We start from the raw sequence: 22,300 nt of genomic DNA, 5'->3' as shown, positions 1-22,300 counted from the left end.
ATTAAGTTTGTTCACATGCCTTCAACAAGACTGAATCAGGGAGTTCTTGCTGCTCCCTGAGAACAGCAACTTATAGATCTGGAGTGGGGTTATTGGGTTGTTTTTATTTTGATTATATATTTTGTAAGCCGCCCTGAGACCTCCAGGTATAGGGCGGCATATAAATTCAATAAATAATAATAATAACTAGAAGAGAAAATGCCTCTGGCACATCATAATAGCTTGCATACACAACAATATATGATATGCTTATTTATATGATATGCTTATTTTACAACAAAGACAGCCTTCTTTTCTAACAACACAGAACACAGATGAATCAGTTGCCATGTGGGTAGTCAGAAACAGATTGCATATATATATTTTAAAGACTTGTTTAGTGATCTCTCACAGCGGTACTTGTGCTTTCCTTAGGTTGGAAACATGGCAATCACAACATCACCTGGTGCATGATCACTGTTTATAGAAACAAGCCAGGGGAAAATTGAGCACATGATGGTGCCCAGACCAGGACCTCCTCACTGTGTGCCTCTGCATGTGGGATACTGCTCTTGGCTTGCCTTTATGAATGCTCAAAGAGTGATATTTAGCAGTGCGATGCTGTGAGCATCTGTTTGAGTAGCAAACCAACAGCAGTAAGCTTTGGGTGTGGTCAGAAGACGGCACTGGATACACAAGGAAGTCTCCAAACCAAGCTTCACAGATGTAGGAAGTCACGTCCTTTGCCTGGTTGCACATGACCAACTAATCATAGCACATTCAGGATATTCAAATGCCCCATAATGATGTGAGTAGGCCCTGACTCTGAATCACAATAGCATCAGTTGCATCACTCAGTGACACAAAATGTGTGCGTGCACACACACACACACACACACACACACACACAAACATTCTTGTTAATAGGTGTTTTTGTTAATAGGCATCTGAGTCCTTGTGAGATTAGGAAGAAACTTTTTGTATTCTTTATATCCGACTGGGACAGGACTGAAGGTCACAGAGTCTGTTAGAATATAAACAGACCTGTTTTAACAGAGGAACAGTAGTTACCTCATCCCTGTTCATTTCAGATTAGCATTTAACTTCTCTGTTGCCTTAGACTTGCATTGTTCATTGTTGAAGTGCTTCCAGACGGGTATTTGTGGGGTGGGATCAGTGCTCCTCATGCGTGCAAGTTTTTTGCAGGGTCCACGCAATGTTGTTAAATGTATTTTCTGCCATTTAATTATCTTTCGACTGAAGCACTCTGACTCTAAAGCAGCATATTTTTGGTCAACGTCAATAGGTGGAAGAATAAACAAGAGTGACTGATGGTTACTATCTAAATGACTTTGTAGGAGAAGTTATTTAATAGTTTGCCCCATCACTCCTTCTTTAAAATAAGAATTTGTCCAAGGCATTGACCTCTAAAGCTTTTACAACAGAAGCAACGAAAACTCAGCAAAACAATTCTGCCTTTGTACTGGCTTCTTATAGCCTCTTGGGAATATTCAAAGAGTCTGTTTTAATTATAAGACCTTAAACAGATCAGAGATATATATATATATATATATATATATATATATATATATATATATATATATATAAAGAGAGAGAGAGAGAGAGAGAGAGAGAGAGAGAGAGTATGTAAGGACAACATATATTTATTGTCATCATCACCATAAGAATGTGGTGCCATTTTAGCCCAAAAGAGCTGAACTTGTTTGGTAAGATTATTTGGGGATGAGAGGGGCACAGATTTCCCCAAAATGACAAGAGCGTCAACCAAATTTTGGAAGGCCGGCCAGTTGAATCTAGCTAGATTTACATCCGAGTCACCACGTTTTGGGTTGGGCTGAAAAGTGCTTTTTGTTTCAATGGGAAAGTGAAACAGACCCTTAAGCTCTCTCATGTTGAAGACAGTGGAACTTATTAGTGCTTAACTTATTAGTGCCGAACCAGAGAACAGCCATATACTTTTACACTCCCCACTGACGCAGGGATCGAGCTACTGAACTTCTCCTATCGATTCCCTCCCCAACCCTCTCACCCACCCTCCCTGCCACCTTCTTATAGTGTGGCATACATGGAGAGGCTGTGCTCAAGCAGGGGAGGATGGTGGGTGACTGTGCCAGGCAGGGAACAGGTACGGTAGGAGAAGAAATTGTGATTGCCTTATCTCCTGCAGTATTGCAAGATCTTAAGGCATGTGAATGTTCTCCAGCTTTAAATCCTGCAACCCTGCTGCTGTGAGTGATGCCCTTGCTGTCTTCACCTCCTGTTTTCTGAAACGTGAGGGTTTACCTTGGCAAGTGCTTGTGCACAAGAAACAAGGTCCATAAGCTTCATTTGTTTTATTTAAGGTGGAGGGGGGGGGTGAGGAAAATCAAGTGGCACTTCTCACAAGCAAGGTGTTCAAGGACTGTTTCACCCGATGCAGATTGCAGACATACAATGTATTTCACTGTCTCCTCACAGCAAAAACATGCTGCAGAGAGACGTGATTGCCTCCAGTTCTCTACAGGAAGCATATTTCTTTTTTCCTCTGAGATCCACAATGTACATTTAAAGCACATTACTTCCCCCAAAGAATATTGGAGACTATAGCTTTTTACGGGGTGCTGGGAATTGTAGCTCTGTGAGGTTAAAATTACAGTTCCTAGGATTCTTTGGAAGAAGTCATGTGCTTTAAATGTATGTTGAAGGACTGGGGTCAGAAAAACCACCCAACATAGTTTATAGTACACCGGTCGGAGCTGGGTTTTTGTTTGTTTGTTCGTTTGCACTTTTTGAATTGTATCAAACTGCTTTGAATTTAAATTGGATCAATTCTTTTTTAATCAATTATAACAGAAGCTCTAAGAACCACTGCTTTGAACTTTTTAAGCTGCAGGGATATATGGAATTACTTTAATATATGCCCCTGCATCCCATAATAACCTCATGGATCTTCTTCTACGGTAATTCAAGCTTCCTCAACCTCGGCCCTCCAGATGTTTTGAGACTACAATTCCCATCATCCCTGACCACTGGTGCTGCTAGCTAGGGATCATGGGAGTTGTAGGCCAAAAACATCTGGCGGGCCAAGGTTGAGGAAGCCTGTTCTAATTGAGAATTATAGATGTCATGCATTGCATGTGATGCATGGGACTTGTTTGCAGATGCTTCTAAGTGCTCCTTGCCCCTTAATGAGTTCTGTCTCAAGCTAGTTTTGAAAGTATCATGGGCAAATTTTGAATTACTCAGAAAGGAACTGGGTGGGGGTTTCCTTCCTGGAATCAGAGCTGGCAATCTTTCTGTGCTATTTAATAGCTACCACCAGTTTCTGAAAACATATGAAAAGGAAATATCTTAACAATGAGCAACCACTTCTTCAAATACTGATTTGGTATTGTGCTTGATTTGCTTCAGCAATGCAGCTTGACTTTATCAACGTTTCCCCCTCCATTACTTTGTCTTGTTGGTTTGCTTTATATGGTCTAAAGCAAAATACAGCCAGAACGGACTTTAAGTGTTAAATTACTATAGATTTAAAGGGTGCCATATTGGAAGATATCTACTATCTACCTCTACCTCTTTGAACAGCTGTCCATTTGGGCCACCTTCTGCTGCCATTGTGGTCAAATGAACCCAAGCCACTCTGGGGAAATTCTGAATTGCAGAAAAGATGCTTTTCAATAACTCAGCTACTCTTCAGAAGGGGATGTGAGTGTTTTCATCAGTACCTAAGAAAAACTACTTATGATGGAACAATAAATTATTGTGCTGAAGGCATCCATTTTAAATTCCAGGGAAAACATTACACTGTTGGTGTGGAGACACAAAGAAATACATAGTTAAAACCCACCTAAAGACAACAGAGTGGAAACTATAGGTACACTTGGGTATGTCTTTTGTGTGGAAATAAGCAGTCCATTTTGCTCAGATAACCTTACTTTCAAGTACATTTGTATTTACATGTCTATTGGTACTTGTTGGCTGGGCAGAAAATCCACCCCAGATGCCTTGAGGGGAGATGGTGCTGACCAATTCATGTTGTCCACCATTGCAGATGTGCAGTAATTATGCAGTAGGAAAGGAAGAACATATGCTTGAAAAAACTCTCTTCTTTGTCAAAGGTCTTTAGAACATATTCCAGGCTCTAATTCAGGGGTGGGGAATCTGCAACTCTCCACATGTTGTTAGATTCCAACTCCCTTCAGCCCCAGCCAATAATGCCAATGTGGACTGCATAACTTTTCGAAATTGATTTTGCATGTTTTTAATTTTTTGCAATCTATTTATTGGATCCAGAGGAGTATCATATTTTGATGTGATATTTGAGCAACATGTTGGATTTGTGCTTACTGTGTTTTCTTCCCATTGTTTGCAGCGAATAGAAAGTTCTCCTGATGAGACTTAGAAAAGCAGGCAACAGACACCTGTGAAAACAAGGAGGAGGACGATCTACTGGTTCCCAACATTCTGCAGCATTTAGGTGCTCTCAGAAGTCACATTTCGCTTGAGCTGTTGGTAACCCCCGTGGGGCGAACCTAGCATCATCTATACAGTGTTATTGCTGTTCTGCCACTGCTACTGCTTAACATAGGGCTCACCCACACTTCCACTTGCCCCGCTGCTTCCTCCAGGGAAACCTGCTTTTTTACAAACCTCAATAGGGCTTTCCACAGATTGACATTTGCTTCAGTTTAGAGGTAAAGAGTGTGTTTTTTTCTGAGGAAAGCGGCAGGGCAAATGGAAAACCACTTGGACCTGTTCTTTGCAGCCATCGGACAAGCATGAGGATGTGGGTGAGCCCAGAGTGATGTACCCTCTCCCAATGTTTGAGCTGTATTATTTTTTAATGCCATTCTAATCAACAGATGTGTGTGTACATATGGAGACTGTTTGCCCACCTCTCTTCTTTTCAGTCCTCCAAACCCTTATGGATAGATGATATGCCCTATGATCCCCGAAGACGGTGCAAGCCACTCTGGCAATTGATTTGTGGGCATAAATGCTGCTGGTAGCAAAACATCAGAGTGGGGTTGTTGTTTTTCCGGACAGAGGGGTGTCTTACACACATGGCACTCTTTCACACACAGGAAAAATGTCCAGTGTGTTTAGTAGCATCGACATTTCATGTCCTGTTTGCATCATCCATGGAATTCCTTGGTGCTCTGTGGCTAGGGTGGGTGGTTTAGAAAATGATTATGAAACACCCATTGTCTGCCCCCAGCATTCACTTTCTGAAAGTGTACAATAAATAAGTCCCTAAAGGATTTGCCTTTTTTAAAAATGAAGTGCTACTATTATAGCTGTCTGAAAAAGCAGGTTTTTGCTCTTGAGACTCAACCTCATCTGCAGACCTGGGGATGTCACAGTGAACCAAAATAACTATATTTTAAGTTGAATATCTGTGCAAAATTTCTGACTTTCCCAAAGGAATAGTGCCAGTGCAACTGTGATCTTCAGTTGTTCTTTGTCAAACAGCTTCTTGCATCGAGGGTTCTTTCATATGCTACTTAATAGTTCACTGCATAAATTACAGTACAGTTCTTCCCATGAGTCAGATGACACAAAGCAGAGATCACAGATACATTATAGGACTGTGAAGACGTCATATTATGTGTGTAAACTAAAGCAGATGGGGGGCAGAGCAGGAGCACACTTGCTGTATCCACCCTCTGTGACATTCAGGACACTGTCTAAAAAAGAGTCTGCACATGTACAAACTGCACTTGCATATTCCTACTTGCACAAAGGGTACACACAGACAGCTTGTACATGCTTAGCTTTTTCAGAAGTTACGTTGAACATATGTTGGAAGCAGGGGGGGGCATGATCTCATTTCCACCTCGCTGGCACATTCCATCTACCCAAAGGGTTACATGTGCGTAGTCCACTCTTTAGATCCTTGGTTGGGATTTGAAACAGAACTTGATTTTACAGTTGCAGTGTTTTGCCATTCCGTCCTCTCTTGAATATATCTCTGGAAATCTGGAAATCAGAAATGATTCCTGAGTATGGGAGGGGTACCTAGGATTCAATAATTCCAGTTTAAAATGTCCCTCTCCTTTATTTATGATAATTTTTTAAAAGACACTAAGATGACGAAAATGTTATGCAGTACTTATATGTGCCACATCTTTTATAATAGGGATTTCATTTAAAACATGTAGCGTGGATTCAGTGTCACTATTTTGGCCCAGGACAACAATAAGGATTTCATTTTAAAGTGATTGCTATGATACAAAAAGCTGCAATGCTTATAGCCCAATAAGTAGTCTCACTTTTTATTGGACTTACTCCCAAGGCAGTAATCCTAAAGCAGCCTTTATGCTGGTGCAAGCTTCCATTGATTTTAGCAAAGCTTCTTCTGTCTGTCTACTGTGATATTTGTGCTGCTCATAAAAGCAGGACGTAGACTCCAACAGAAAGTGATGTGTAAATGCTCAAGCACATATAACACCAGTCAATAATTTATTAATGTATTTACCCACAAAAACCATGAAGCTACATATAACAAAGAAGTGAAGAATACTAATATCAATGAAACATGGCTCAAGCCATGTTCCTTCTGTAAATGATTTATAGGCAGATGTTGGGACTAATCTTGTTACCTCTGGATTGGTAACCATTTTTCAAGCAAGGTTTATTATGATCCACAAAAAAAGAGTGAGCCGCTCAGGTTCTTGCCGATGCGGTATATTTTAATTAACCTCCCTTAAGTTGCTGCATTGCACTTTTGAAGACTCGCCTTTTTAAAAGTTTAGCAGTGGCAGGCTCTTTGCAACACGTGTCCCTTGGCAAATGCACTTAGGAGAACCTTGGCCATGCTTCCCCATTCAAATGTTATTACACTGAATTTGATGAGGTATTTAATTAAAGAATTGACTCAAATGTAATTTGTGGCGGAATCTTTTCTTGTTACATATGTCACACGTGTGAGAATATACAAGTGCGGACAATAGATAGCCATCAGACTGAGAGCTGCGTTGAAAGCTTCAGTGATGCTCTTAGTTAATTTTAGACTCTGAACTTCATGGTTTTGGAAACAGTCTGTGTGACTTTTATTGGATGCAGCCTCTCTGTAGCCAGGCGTGACATTCTGGCAATAATTCTGTGTCTGGCAGCCCGTGTCTGTTATCAGAAATGTTTGGCCCAACCCATCCAGCTGAGTCAAGTTATGATGGAAAAAAGCTACGGCTTATGCCATTCCCACGATTGTCCTAGTGCTATCACTTTGTATGTGTACCACTGAGTGAAGGCCCTTTAGGGGACTTTTCCCTGTGCAAAGGGCCAAGAAGCCCATCCCTTGTGCTAGCTGAAGGCACTTCAAAGTGGTGATAAAAACATCCCTGGTAGAGGGCAACGAGGTAAGCACACAAGGTGTACGCACTGAAAATGAAAACACAATATAGGGTCCACTGGCATTCTTGTTTCTTTTTTTAAAAAAAATTGTTTTTATTAAGGGTTTTCATACCAGCCCTTTTGTTAGAAGCTGGAATTGGAATGCACATCATTTTTTGTCCAGCTGTCCAAGGTTTGGGGGGGCTGGAGGTTTAAAGAATATCTAACACCTTATGCCAGAAGGAATGTTTTGGTTCTCTTTGCAGTAGCTTATTACTTTGTCTAACCATGTCTTTGCACCCATCCACCTACCCTTGCTGCTTTGCAGGGCATGGGGAGAAGATCAGCATTCTGCTTCTCTGTGATAATGACCAGCTATCAGTGGTGCTGTCAGGGTAGGACTTTGGGGCAAGACCCAATTCAGCAGAATGCAGCAGGGTTGGCTTCCTCCGTGTTGAAGTAAGTGAAATAACACATTTTAAATAGCACTCTCCACTCCAGTAAGACCATCAAGCTCCAAGTGTAGCACTGTGGAAATTGGCCTGTATAGAATAGGACATATTCCTGTGCAAATGCTCCATACAAGAGTTCCTCTGAACCCTAACAGAGCCACCTTTAGCATCTTAGGACTCAGCTAAGACAGTAAAGGTAAAGGACCCCTGACAGTTAAGTCCGGTCGTAGATGACTGGGCTTGCGGTGCTCATCTCACTTTACTGGCCGAGGGAGCCGGCGTTTGTCCCCAGACAGCTTCCAGGTCATGTGGCCAGCATGACTAAGCCGCTTCTAGCGAAACCAGAGCAGCGCACGGAAACGCCGTTTACCTTCCTGCTGGGGTGGTACCTATTTATCTACTTGCACTTTGATGTGCTTTCGAACTGCTAGGTTGGCAGGAGCTGGGACCAAGCAACGGGAGCTCACCCCGTTGCAGGGATTTGAACCGCTGACCTTCTGATTGGCAAGCCCTAGGCTCTGTGGTTTAGACCACAGTGCCACCCGCATCCCTAGGACTCAGCTATACAGCTGCAAATATAACGTTTTAAGTGCATTATACAACTGTGACACTAGATGGTGTTGGTGAGCTAATGGCAAATTCCCCATATATTTTAAAACTTTTTAAAAAGTATGTGTAGATTCAGCCTTAGTTACTATTCTCTCTGTACTATATACTGGTATATGTCCCAATCGCTTTTCAGCCCATATTCTTCGGGCCATGCTAGGACTTGATTTCTTACTATTATTGATAATAAACAAATTTATGGACCACTTTAAAGCACAGACCTCCTCTTCTTGGAAGTCTTAAGTCTCAGTGAGTTCAACAAGGACTTAATTATTCAAGGGCTACTGGAAAGCACCATATAGAATGCAAAGTCAGGGTGGGAATAGCTTATAATGCAAGCGTCTGTATTGAAATGTCCTTTTCGACAGAAGTATTTAAGATCCTACACTGTTTTTCACCTGGTCATCCTAGCTTGTAGCTACTACAGATATATATATCTCAGTTTCCGTTCCCTTTTACAGATAGATAAGGGAAAAGGTGGTGGAATAAGTGTTTTCTTTTTTAAAAAAAAAATATTCTCATCTGAGTTGGAGCTGTCAGTGCTCCTCTTTGTGTGTTGCAAATGAAGATGCACTTTAAGGCTATGTACACACTGTACATGTAAAACACATTTGAAGCATTAAACACATTCTGCCCCTCCAAAGAATCCTGGAAACTGTAGTTTCTCCTCACAGAGCTAGAATTCCCAGCACCCTTAAATTACAGTTCCCAGGATTCTTGGGGGCAAAAAAGTGCTTTAAATGTATCTTCTTCTTCTTGTGGTGTGTACATAGCCTTAGAAACAACCCTCGCCAGCCTCCCTCATGGAACTGTAGGTCTCTGAAGAGAGTCAATTGATTAAGCCAACTTAAGTCTGTGGCACAGCTAAGACCAAGCAAAATGAATGCATTTTCATACCTACAGAAGTAGAGGGGGGGGGCTGGAGTATTCAACTGCATGGAGGTCAATGTCCTTTTATTCAGACAAAAGGTTTTGGAAACCAAGAATGCCCATCTGGCAGCTAAGCGTAAGACTTTGGAAAGAACTTTGTGTCAACTCAGTTCGAATCTGGGCTTGGTTTCAACAAGATGCAAACAATGAGCCATTAAAACTCTGGATGTTTAGTTCTCTGTGTATCTGCTGTCTCGCCAAGGCTGGATCAACAGCCATAAAACAAAATGTTGTTGACCTTTGACGAGACCATTAGCAAGGCTACACCACTGAAATTAATTGGGTTCATTTGAAAGATGTTTGAGGGGACAGTAGTTCTCAAGAAAAGCAATCTGATAAGGTAGGAATACTCCCTTGGGTGTAATGTACTGTTTCTGTTTGCCTGGTAATATCCTAAAGTGAGATGAAATTGGGCGACCCTTATCACTTAAGACTGTTGCCTTATGGAAATACGAGCTAAGGGAATCTTTCCAGATTGCAGGCAACTTGTTTTAGTGCCCCCCCCTTTTCTGGAATTTTATGGAAGGGGTATAGACTCTTTCCCATCAACATTCAGTAGGAAAGGGTTTTCCAGAAAAAAACTAACAGGGGCTGCCTAATTTACTTCCTGTTGTCTGCATGTAACATTGCAGAGAAAAAAAAATATCCTACGCCAGAAAGCACAGAGAAAACATTAAATGTCTGAATCCAGTATGCCACACTCATTTGCATGTTGGATAGAATTGCACTTCATGTTTTATTGTAACTGTCGGACTAAGTTATTGAACGGAAGGGTGCCTGGGCCACTTGTGCCTCCCTGGATCAGCTACCTATCCTCAGTAAGAGCGCTGATGCTGGTTCATATTGAACCAAAGTGACCTCTGGGCTCTGGACAGATCTGGACGGAGAGGGGAAACTTTCTCTTTGTGAAGGGGAGATGGCTTTGAAAAGCTGGTCTTCCGCTGAATGCTTCAGTTACGAGATTGTTAAACTTTGTCGGGTGAATCACTACAGACTAAATCACTATTCCTGAAGTGGAATCCACCTAGGAGGGGAAGCAAGAGCTGCCCTAGATATATCTTAGAAATTCCTATTGGCTTGAAGTTGCAGGGCCACAGAAGCCTCCGCAGCCACATGTTGGAGTTCCCTCTTGCAATGCTCACCAGTTGCTGTTGCAAGCCTCTCTACTGCTGTCTGCTGATTGGAGTTCCATGCTGTGATACTCTCAAATTCCTCATCTAGAAAGAGGTGAGTGGGCAAGTTCTGAGTTCCAGACTATCCCCCACCCTAGGGCTGCCGTCTGTCTGTACATACACGGAATACTGCATATATGTCGGCACTGCCGTTTTTCCATAAAAATAGCTCTAAATGGCTTTCCCCCCCCCAAAAAAAAGCTTAACAACTTTGGGTAAAACTAAAACAAATCTCACCAACTTTTCTGTCTGGATCTATTTGAAATAGGTCAACCTTACCCCGCCACCATTCATGGGAGGGGGGTGTTGTTGTTGTTGTTGTGCATTCTGTGTTCTCTGTTTGTGTTTTTATGTTGTGAACCAGGAGAAAGGTGGTATTCAAATGTAACAAGAGTAATAATATAATAACTTTTAAGTCTAAGGTTATTCCAGGGCTGGTGGGATACACATGGCCACTTTGCACCTCACAGGGCATGCAGGCAAGCAGCCTTCCGTTCTTCTCTGGGATCTTCTCTGCTTTTGTGGCAAGGGAAAGAGCCCATTTGTAAAAACTTGTATTTGGGGGGGATGCAGAGAGAAATTTCTGAGTAGATGGGAAAGGCTACAGTCCATGACTGCCATTCTAATCTCACTTGCCCGGGAGTAAGTCCCATTGAATTCAGCAGGGCTTACAGAGCTCCTTCAGAGGAGACATTGCAGTACAAATACCCTTTATTCACCAGTGCAAATACCCTTTATTTACCAGGGTTGGCAGTAGGGGTGAGGAGAGGAGGATTCCGGCTGAGAAAGGGAGCAGGAAACAGTAACGCTTGTTGGCGTGATTTCCTTGAGACACAATACGTGTGTGGCACTGCAATGGAAAACCACACCAGGTGTGCATGCCTCATTGATGAAACTCACTCACAAGATTTGGAAAGCTCGCAAGAAAAGGTTTGTGTCTGAATGCACCCTAAAAGTGTGATCCCGTGCATGTCTACTCAGATGAAAAGACCATTGAGTTCAAGTCAACTCCTTGGTAAGTGGGGATAGGACTGCAGCCTGAGAAACTGCTCCAAAGTCAGTGCAGAAAACTTGGCTGACTTCTGTGAAATCATAGGTCAGGGACTTACTGCGCTCTTTGGGACACATTAAGCCATGTTCCAAGTTTTCCTGGTATATCTTGGCACAGCAGCACAGCTGGCTTGCTTCAAGCCTTTCCACTTGAAAAATAATCAGCGATAGCCTATCACAACAGAAGTTCAGAGAACACTTCTCTTTCCTCAGTTGCCAGTGGGGTTTCCCTAGATTATAACTCTGTGGAGACTCTCATAGTATTGCAGTTTCATTCCTCATCTTAGTATTAAGCTTGCATATTGAACTTTCTGCCCCTTTAAAAAAAACACACACACATAGCTATCAATCACCCCAAAAACCACAGAAGATGGTCACAGGACGATCAGATACCATAGAACAGAGGACCCTTGCACCTTCAACAACTATGCAGAAGAGGGGATGTTTTTCCATCCCTGCAGCAACATGACATGGCAAACTATATCTGCCAAGGGCCCATCTTCAATGCAATTATTAAAGGCACAGAAGCCCTGTACTGTGGTCCAGGGGTGTCCAACATGATGCTCCAGGCAGCATGAACAACTGTGAAGGATGATGGGAGTTGTAGTCCAACAATATCTGGAGGGCATCACATTGGCTTCCCCTGCTCCCCCCCCCAAAAAAAAACTTCAGCAACCTGCCTTGGGTTCTGCAAATGGGCACAACTTCTTGAAATCCTGACTCGGCACAAAAAGATGTGGCGGGGGTCGTACCTTTGTTCTCAGTCATCTGTAAGGGTTACACAGATCGCTGCACCGCAGTTCAAAGCATGCACATGGGCACACACACACCCACATATCTGTTGGATTGCTCGATCTGACCCTAATTTATTATGCACCATCTTTACTCTGTTTGGAACAAGAAGAACCTATTCATTTGACTTACCAGCACCTGATTTTCAGTTGCCAAAGAGATAAAAGATGTGCCTGACAGTGTGCTTTCATGCTCTAGGAACACTGATGCATGGTGTGCTATTTCTTGACGTGCTGCAGGTGCCCGGCAGGAAGAGCCGCAGGTACTGCAGCAGGAAAGTACCAGGATGACAAACTCTTTATCACTTGCAATAGCTCACATTTCCACATCAACAAATTCCTCTTTGTTTGCTGATTTCATTTTCTTCTGTAAAGAAAAACAGCTACCTCTCTGCTGCCTATTTTATGCTGCTGCTGCAGCAGGAGAAAATAAACAGAAGGAAATTCAACTTTGCTTGTTTGCTAGAATCTTGAATTCCTGAGGCATGAAATATGTTGTTGTGATATTAATAACCTGGTTCATTTAACACAGCATTTCTTGGCACAGAAGTAGAGACAAGAGATGGCATTGTTAGGCATCACTTCTTGTGAGCGGCGCCTTGATGCATAGTGTCCTGAAGCAAGAGGAGACAGGTGGCTGGTTACTTAGCAACCCACCAATTTTTTTCTCCCCCCCCCCTTCAGCCTTCCCAGAGTGGGCCCCATGCCTGAGTAACTGGCTATGATTCTGTAACTATGACTGTGAAACACTTCCTGTTTTTATTGGCTGGCCGAAATTGCAGGGTGTCTGCCTAAACTGCAGGTAGGAAACACAAACACCTTTATCCATAATTGGAAGGTGACGATTTCCCCTTTCTTCTCATGTTTTGTCACATTGCAAATGGCTATTCTTCACCTTCTTGTTTTGGTGTGTAGTATATTTCAGAGGGGGACCCAGGTGGTGCTGTGGGTTAACCACTGAGCCTAGGGCTTGCTGATCAGAAGGTCGGCGGTTCGAATCCCTGTGACGGGGTGAGCTCCCGTTGCTTGGTCCCAGCTCCTGCCAACCTAGCAGTTCAAAAGCACGTCAAAATGCAAGTAGATAAATAGGAACCGCTACAGCGGGAAGGTAAACGGCGTTTCCATGTGCTGCTTTGGTTTGCCAGAAGCGGCTTTGTCATGCTGGCCACATGACCTGGAAGCTATACACCGGCTCCCTCGGCCAATAATGCGAGATGAGCGCGCAACCCCAGAGTCGGTCACGACTGGACCTAATGGTCAGGGGTCCCTTTACCTTTACCTTTATATTTCAGAGGAAGCTAGAAGAAGCATTGCGCTTGGATTATCCTAATTAGCAACTTGTGGACAGACCTGCAGGTCTCTTGGTTGTGGCAGGTGTGCAGATGTGACTCAGTCTCCCAATGCACAACCCTTTTGCTGACCATTTCGTTTTTTGCAGGGGATTGGAGACCAGGTTTGCTTTCTCCATCTTTAATTTAGGAACATAGAAAGAAAGATGCTCTGTACTGAGCCAAAGCATTGGTCCATCCAGCTCAGGACTGTCTACACTGACTAGAAGTGGCTCTCCTGGGTTTTTGATTGGCGTCTCTCACAGCCCCAACTGGATATGTTGGGGGTTGAACCTGGGAACTTCTGCTGAGCTACCACCCTCCCCCAACCACTCTGTTTTTTTAAGGTTTCTACAGGAATGATGGATAACAGCTGACCCATGCACCACAACAAACTTGATATGCACTGTGCCAAAAATAAAAAAGGAATCACCCAACAAACTTGATATGCACCATGCCAAAAATAAAAAGTAATAATCCTTTTGCTAGAGTAGCCCAAAGCTCTCTAGAGAAGAATATGAACCTTCAGTCATTACATTAGAATTACCCCCTCTGGAAATTACCTCTGGCCAAATTTCCGCAGTCTGCTTGTTCATTCTCTGGTCTGAAAGGGAATATCATCATTTAGTTAGAGGTGGGAAGCTCCTACCATATGAGTGCTAAGCCACTTCTGACCCCTGGTGGCAAAAATGTTTTCATGGGCCATTTGTTAAACATTTCAGCACCGAACTGAAAGCTCTAATTTATCCACCCCTCACTGAGTATGGATCAAAATAAAAAAAATCCTCCAGTAGCACCTTAAAGACCAACTAAGTTTATATTTTGGTATGAGCTTTCGTGTGCATGCACACTTCTTCAGATACACACAACACGGCTTCAGACCAACACGGCTACCTACCTGTAACTGAGTATGGATGACAGACTTTGACTATAATTGTGAGACCTAACCATCCCCGTCATGTAATGTAATTGTTCTTTGAAAAACTTCTATATTTGGTTTCAAAAAGGTAGCTATCAGAAAAACACGAATGTCTGATGATCTAGCAACTTCTGGTTGGATGGTCAAGAAAAATGAAAGGGATGCAGACCTCGCTCTTTAATTATTTCTTGCTTGTTTTTAGATGTTGAACTGAGATTGGCAGTACTTGTTCCTATAAAAGAAAGACAAGAACAGTGTTTAGACATTTGATAACTTCTCTGGATTGCATGAGTAACATATTATTAAGGTAGCCTATCCTGCTTTACTTTTTATTTTTTGCCTCATAATTATTTGCTGATTTTGTTGTCTATGAGAAACATGAAGATGAGCTATCATCCGTGTTGCTATCCATTCCTTTCTCCTGAAGCAATGAGAAATTCCTGGGCAGAGCTACCTGGGTTTAGGTTTGTAAAGAGGTGTGCCAATCTGAACTTGATTCTATGGTTTATTTCTGTAGATTGTGGCATGAGTAAATGTTGACAAACATAAGGTAAAGGACCTCAGTCAAAGGCAACTATGGGGGTTCAGCGCTCATCTCGCTTTCAGGCGGAAGGAGTCGGCGTTTGTCCGCAGACAGCTTTGCAGGTCATGTGGCCAGCATGACTAAATCGCTTCTGGCACAACGGGACACTGTGACGAGTGCCAGAGTGCATTGAAACGCCATTTACCTTCCCAACACTGTGGTACCTATTTATCTGCTTGCACTGGTATGCTTTCGAACTGCTAGGTTGGCAGAAGCTGGGACAAAGCAATGGAAGCTCATCCCACCACGCAGATTTGAACCACCGACCTTCCGATCGGCAAGCCCAAGAGGCTCTGTGGTTTAGACCACAGTGCCCCCCATTATGATCGTACAAATCTTTATGTTCTAGAAGGCTACCTGGGCTCCTAGTACTTTATGTAAAGGATCACCACAGTAATCTAGTGTTACCAGAAAAATTTTATTAACATCTCATGTAAAGATAATGCATTCTTCAGACATAATATTGCAATGAACTTAGGCCCCAGGGTAACCAGTTGTTATTTCTCACCCGGGGGGGGGGGGGAGGCATTCTTTCAGTTACAACTGAGCAGAGTAAACAATATGGCAAATGGGAACTTGTAGGGGGAAAACAATGAAACAAAGCTATATAGGTGTTATAGCAAATCACTTATCCCAAGACCCCCCTCCCCTTTCCATAACCTAACATTGGTTCAAAGTGGTATTTAAACCCTGGATTTCCAATGGTTGGTTAATTCTCACAACCTCCGACATAGACCTTTTTTCACTATGGGCTGTCCACATTTCCACTTCTCCTGTGCCTAGAAAGTACAAGTCTGAGCAGTTTTCTGCATGTCGCATGTTTTCTCTGAGATACAAACTCTTTACCACTGAATCGGAACAAACTGTGTGGTGACCTCATCAACAATGTGTCTCCCTCTTCCCCCAAGTATCGGTTATGGGAGGGTGAGGCCTGGAGATGATGCCTTTGAGAAACACAACTTGAGAAACACAACCTTTCTTTCTATGCATGGTATCTGATTATGGGCTTGTCTGCACTGGGTTTACTAAGAGGATGCTTGAGTCCAAGATTTCTGGGTTTTCCTGGGGGAAAGCAGAAGTCTGGATGAGCCCTTAAACTTTACATGCTAAGCCAATTAATGGCAATCAGGGCTATACTGTAGACCCTGTCAATAGCCCCAAACCAGAGAAAGATACTTGAACTTGAGTCCCATTAATCTCAAATGAAACAGAATGGTCTATACCAGGCATGTCCAACACTGGACGTCTGTGGTAGATCACCGGTAGATAATAATAATAATAATTTATTATTTATACCCCGCCCATCTGGCCGGGTTCCCCCAGCCACTCTGGGCGGCTTCCAACAAAACAGAAATTCTAAAATACAGAAATCCATCAAACATTAAAATACAGAGATCCATCAAACATTAAAAGCTTCCCTAAACAGGGCTGCCTTGAGATGCCTTCTAAAGGTCTGGTAATTGTTGTTCTCTTTGACCTCTAGTGGGAGGGCATTCCACAGGGTGGGAGCCACTACCGAAAAGGCCCTCTGCCTGGTTCCCTGTAACTTGGCTTCTCGTAGTGAGGGAACCGCCAGAAGGCCCTCGGAGCTGGACCTCAGTGTCCGGGCAGAACGATGGGGGTGGAGACGCTCCTTCAGGTATACCGGACCGAGGCCGTTTAGGGCTTTAAAGGTCAACACCAACACTTTGAATTGTGCTCGGAAACGTACTGGGAGCCAATGTAGGTCTTTCAGGACCGGTGTTATGTGGTCTCGGCGGCCGCTCCCAGTCACCAGTCTAGCTGCCGCATTCTGGATTAGTTGTAGTTTCCGGGTCACCTTCAAAGGTAGCCCCACGTAGAGCGCATTGCAGTAGTCCAAGCGGGAGATAACTAGAGCATGCACCACTCTGGAGAGACAGTCAGTGGGCAGGTAGGGACTCAGCCTGCGTACCAGGTGGAGCTGATAAACAGCTGCCTTGGACACAGAGTTGACCTGTGCCTCCATGGACAGCTGTGAGTCTAAAATGACTCCCAGGCTGCGCACCTGGTCTTTCAGGGGCACAGTTACCCCATTCAGGACCAGGGAGTCCTCCACACCCGCCCGCCTCCTGTCCCCCACAAACAATACTTCTGTCTTGTCAGGGTTCAATCTCAATCTGTTAGCCGCCATCCATCCTCCAACCGCCTCCAAGCACTCACACAGGACCTTCACCGCCTTCACTGGTTCTGATTTAAAAGAGAGGTAGAGCTGGGTATCATCAGCATACTGATGGACACCCAGCCCAAACCCCCTGATGATCTCTCCCAGCGGCTGCATATAGATGTTAAAAAGCATGGGGGAGAGGACAGAACCCTGAGGCACCCCACAAGTGAGAGCCCAGGGGTCTGAACACTCATCCCCCACCACCACTTTCTGAACACGGCCCAGGAGGAAGGAGCGGAACCACTGCATAACAGTGCCCCCAGCTCCCAAGCCCTCTAGACGGTCCAGAAGGATGTTATGGTCGATGGTGTCAAAAGCCGAGGATGTTATGGTCGATGGTGTCAAAAGATCAGTGGCTCCCCCCAAAAGAAGCTAAAAAACTTTGACTTCCCTTAAAAAAAGCTCAATATCTTTGCCCTGCACCCCTAAAATGACCTGAACCACCAAAAACAGGGCTTTCCTTCCTTTTTTAAAAAAAAAGCTCAACGTCGCTTTCCTCTTTCCTAAAGAAGCTCAACAACTTTTACGTGAACCCCCAAAACAGGGCTTTCCTTCCTTAAAAAAAAGCTCAACTTAGCCAGCCAGCCCTAGTGTGTGTGTGTGTGTGAGTGTGTGTGTGTATTTGTAGATTTGCTTTGTTTAAATTCAATTTTCATGTGGTGCTAGAGCTTGGGGCACTTTCAGATGAAAATATGTTGCTGTAAATCAGAAGCAATTCCTTTGATATAGAACAGGCATCCCCAAACTGCGGCCCTCCAGATGTTTTGGCCTACAACTCCCATGAACCCTAGCTAACATGACCGGTGGTCAGGGATGATGGGAATTGTAGTCCAAAACATCTGGAGGGCTGAAGTTTGGGGATGCCTGAATAGAGCCACCAAGCAGGCTATGTATATATCAGCTCCTGAATAGGTTTTCACCTCTCCCCGATTTGCAGAAATGAAACCAGAAGCAAAAGCGACAATCCCAGACTGCCACAAATCCTGATGTGTATAATTGGTGAACAAATATAGGTTACAAAGCTAATGATGGGTTTGTTTGGTTTTTTTTTTAAAGAAATCTCATTTGCCTGACAGCATTACTAAATAGATGCAGTGTAAGATACTCACTATTCAAATTTGTTTAAAGTAAGAATTTTTAGATGTCTCTGTATTGTGCCTCTATTCTTCCATACTACTCTCCAAAAAACAATACTCCAACAGGCTATTGTTGGTACAATAAATAGGCCGTGATTGCATCCATTGAGAGTTGGTGCCTATGCAAAAGTGACATTCTCTTATCTGTTAATTAGTCTGCATAATCCAAGAGTGATGCAATGCTTGCAGTGTAAGCATGAATAATAGTTTAATCTCTCTCGCACAGAGCATTTACTGGCAGTTTTGCATACCAAGTGATTGGGTTTTTTTCAGCACTCCTGTATTGTCTACATACCCATTCCCCTTTGGGATAAAGATCCACAGCTCCACTTTCATAATTGAAATCAATGACATGATGCAAGAGAGAGGGCAATGCTATGAAACACGAAAGCATAAAGTGTTACTTATACACCATTAATGCCAACTGTTCACATGGTGGGCAAGAAAGAGAACCTTATTTTGAGCCTTTAACCTCCCCCATCCACAATTGTCAGGGACTGCAGGACTTAGGCCAGGAACCTTGCACATTTCTCTGATGAAAATAGGGATAATAATAATAATAATACCCAACCCATCTGACAGGGTTGCCCCAGCCACTTTGGGAGCCTTCCAACATATATAAAAACTTAATAAAACAGATGGCTCAGGAGTCGGATAACTCCATAGCCTCTAAAAATTTCCAATGAAAATAGGGACATCCAAAGGAAAAGTGGGACATTCCAGGATTAAATCAGAAACTGGGACAGCTTCTGTAAATCCAGGACTGTTTCTGGAAAATAGGGACACTTGAAGGGTTTGACCTTGTTGTCAGAGGCTGGGACTTGGCCAACTAGGCTGTGGGCTCAGATGTAGATGGAAATAATGGCCTCTGCAATTGGCAACTCTGTGAAGCATGTGTATGGGCCAGGCAGGATATACAGTAAATACTAGGAGCAAGCAGGCCTTTTGCTTTTCCCCTGGTCAACAGAGCCAGAACCTCCTCCTTGGTGGTGCTCATCAGATTCCATCTAACCAGGAATGTCAGACACCTTGAGACCCCTGGAGACCTTCCTAGCCTCATTTCAGGTATTGTCCTGCAACTAGCTTCCCTTTGAATGATATTGGTTATCAGAAGGCTCTCAGTCACACCCCTGGGAACTTTAGGGAATGCTGTCTGGCTCACAACCTGCTAAGCTGGTTGTTTGCAGGCTGGTTCGGTGAAAACAGAGTCTCTCTGTCTCTCCCTCTTTCTCTCTCTCTTTCCAGGATATGTACATGGTTGTGATAGCTGCTGCTGGAATCTTGACATCCCAGATGGTTGTTGAGTTTGCGTCCATGATTAGACCAGGCTTGCTTGGGAGATCATGTTTTTCTGAAATCAGTTGGTTAGAGTGTGGTGCTGATAACGCCAAGGTTCAATCACAGGTACAATCCATAATAATAATAATAATAATAATAATAATAATAATAATAATAATATTTATACCCCACCTCTCTGGCTGGCTCCCAACAGAATATTAAAAACACGCTAAAACATCAAACATTAAAAACTTCCCTAAACAGGGCTGCCTTCAGATGTCTTCTAAAAGTCAGTTGTTTATTTCCTTGACATCTGATGGGAGGGCATTCCACAGGGCAGGTGCCACTACCGAGAAGGCCCTCTGCCTGGTTCCTTGTAACCTCACTTCTCGCATTGAGGGAAATGCCAGAAGGCCCTCCGCGCTGGACCTCAGTGTCTGGGCTGAATGATGGGGGTGGAGGACCTCCTTCAGGTATACTGGGACGAGGCCATTTAGGGCTTTAAAGGTCAACACCAACACTTTGAATTGTGCTTGGAAATTTACTGGGAGCCAATGTACCGTAGGTCTTTCAGGACCCATGCTATATGGTCTCAGTGGCCGCTCCCAGTCGCCAGTCTAGCTGTCGCATGGGGCAGCTGCATATTCCTTCCTTGAAGGGACTACATGATCCTCAGGGTCCCTTCCAACTCTACAATTCTATGATTCTATTATTAAGACCTTAGAAAGGATGCAAGGCTCTCACAAAATATGTTATTTGGCGCAATCAGTAGTTTCAGAAGACAATAGCTCTTTCCTGATGTGTAGCGATAATCCCCATGCAAAAAAAATGTGTGGAGCAGGATTGTCTTACTGTCCCAACTCCACGTTCATTATCTATCAATGAAGAGAGGCTATTCCTGTACCAGCTGTATTCTGGAACCCTGCAGAATGCAGGGAACAGGAGGCGTCATACCACTCCAGGCATTCATTTGGTTCCCAGATGTTTGAAAAGGGCTTAGATGCATCATTGCATGCCACCTTTCCATCATAAATCAGGCTCAAGGTGGCTCACATCAAAAGGTTTACACAAGTCACCTACCGTTACGAGACTTGGCAAAGTTTCAATTGTCATAAACAACAAGTTAATGAAAACAGCTCATATTAATGTACATATCGTAGAATCAAAACAATTCACTGATAATTCATAATAAACAATAAAAATACCGGAATGTAATCCAGGTGATAGCAAAAAAACACTGCTGCAAAACTAAATATTGACCTAAACTACATCACAGAATGTCTAACGGGACATATCAGAGTTAGAAATTAGAAACTGAAAAATAGGAAAGATTTTTCTGCTAAAGCTGTCTTTCCAGGTTGATGCTTACTCCCACTTTCATGTTATGGTTTAATTTATATAATCGTACACAGCTGCCTGTTGGGTTTAGCAAAGGAGACTTGATTAACTGTCCCCTGCAAAGGGAAGGGTATAATTTATTCTTCTTAATTATATGTTTCCTGTATTATGGTATTTTTTCAACTCTGCATCATTAACACATAATTTCGGTCTTTATGCAATTGCTGCCTTTTTATACTGTACAGTACACAGCCCACACGTTCACGTCTGATGCTTATTATGTATGACATTCTAATCGGCACCCCGGTTCTACACGACAAAGGCCTTTGGTATTTCCACCCCATCACATCCAAATATGGTTCCATTCCACAGAGACGTACTTGAAGTGCAGTCCTAGGCATGTTTACTCAGAAGTGCCATGGTTCTCGTGAGCTCCAGAGTGCTGTCGGGATCAGGCTCGATCAGGCTCTAACACACTTAGGAGGAGGAAGAAACAGAGGGGGTTGAGTGGTGGTAAACTGAGTTGGAGGAGAGGGGCTCTTCCCTTTTCACACCAACTTCCATCTCTTGGAAAGAGGAAGCAGGGATGTCAGCTCTTATCCCCACCACCACCCAACTTTCATGTAGCGTAGACAGACTCAGTAGAGGTTCAGGACGGCTTGAAGCAAGCAAGCGGGGAAGCAGAACCAGACACAGCAACAACGGAACAGGAGCCCAAACAAGAAGATGCAATCTTGTTGCTTAGAATCAGGTACCACCTTTGCAGATGGGAGCACACGCACTCCACGGGAGCCAAGGCAACAGACTCCCTTGTGGCTTACTCCCGTTGTAAGAATGCCTAGGAGTATAGCCTTGGGGCTGTCATAATTCAAAGTAGGGAATTGTGGCTCTCCAGATGTTGGACTACAAATCCCTTCATCTGTCACTATTGGCCATGCTGGCTGGGGGCTGATGGGAGATGGAGTCCAACAACATCTGGAGAGCCACAGGTTTCCCCTCCCTGATTTAAGGCTCGCCATTACATTTTCAGCTTTTGCATGTATGCAAGTGTGTGTTTGTGTGTGCGCGTGCACGCCTGCGTGAATTAAAGTCTGGTTTCGCCCCTGCAGGATAATATTACATCCATCTGCCATGTGAAATCTAGTTTTGCATGACCTACTAATAGAACTACTAATAGATTTCACCTCAACTGGTGATGGGAGAGGATGGAACAAGAAGGAA

At 43.5% G+C, this 22,300-nt stretch overlaps 1 protein-coding gene and 1 long non-coding RNA gene across 7 annotated transcripts in view; one reads left to right on the top strand and one right to left on the bottom strand.

The window, feature by feature from the left end:
* The window catches only part of PECAM1 (platelet and endothelial cell adhesion molecule 1), a 39,942-nt gene extending 33,076 nt beyond the window's left edge, over positions 1-6,866 (top strand). For all 6 annotated transcript variants that reach the window (XM_035103975.3, XM_035103973.3, XM_035103972.3 and 3 more), the window contains one exon: positions 4,352-6,866. In XM_035103975.3, the coding sequence (XP_034959866.2) occupies positions 4,352-4,381 (30 nt within the window). In that variant the 3' untranslated portion in view covers positions 4,382-6,866. The remainder of the gene's footprint in view (positions 1-4,351) is intronic.
* Positions 6,867-8,879: 2,013 nt separating this feature from the next.
* Positions 8,880-12,284, bottom strand: LOC148686759 (uncharacterized). Its single transcript, XR_015948370.1, has 2 exons — positions 12,227-12,284; positions 8,880-12,187 (listed from the first exon to the last, which is right to left on the bottom strand). It is a non-coding gene; the product is annotated as an uncharacterized LOC148686759 (long non-coding RNA).
* Positions 12,285-22,300: the final 10,016 nt, after the last annotated feature.

The sequence above is a fragment of the Zootoca vivipara genome, chromosome 2, assembly GCF_965207765.1.
Source record: "Zootoca vivipara chromosome 2, rZooViv2.hap1.1, whole genome shotgun sequence".
Classification (NCBI taxonomy): Eukaryota; Metazoa; Chordata; class Lepidosauria; order Squamata; family Lacertidae; genus Zootoca; species Zootoca vivipara.
Note: the sequence above shows the minus strand (reverse complement) of the source record. Positions and strands in the feature narration are given on the sequence as shown.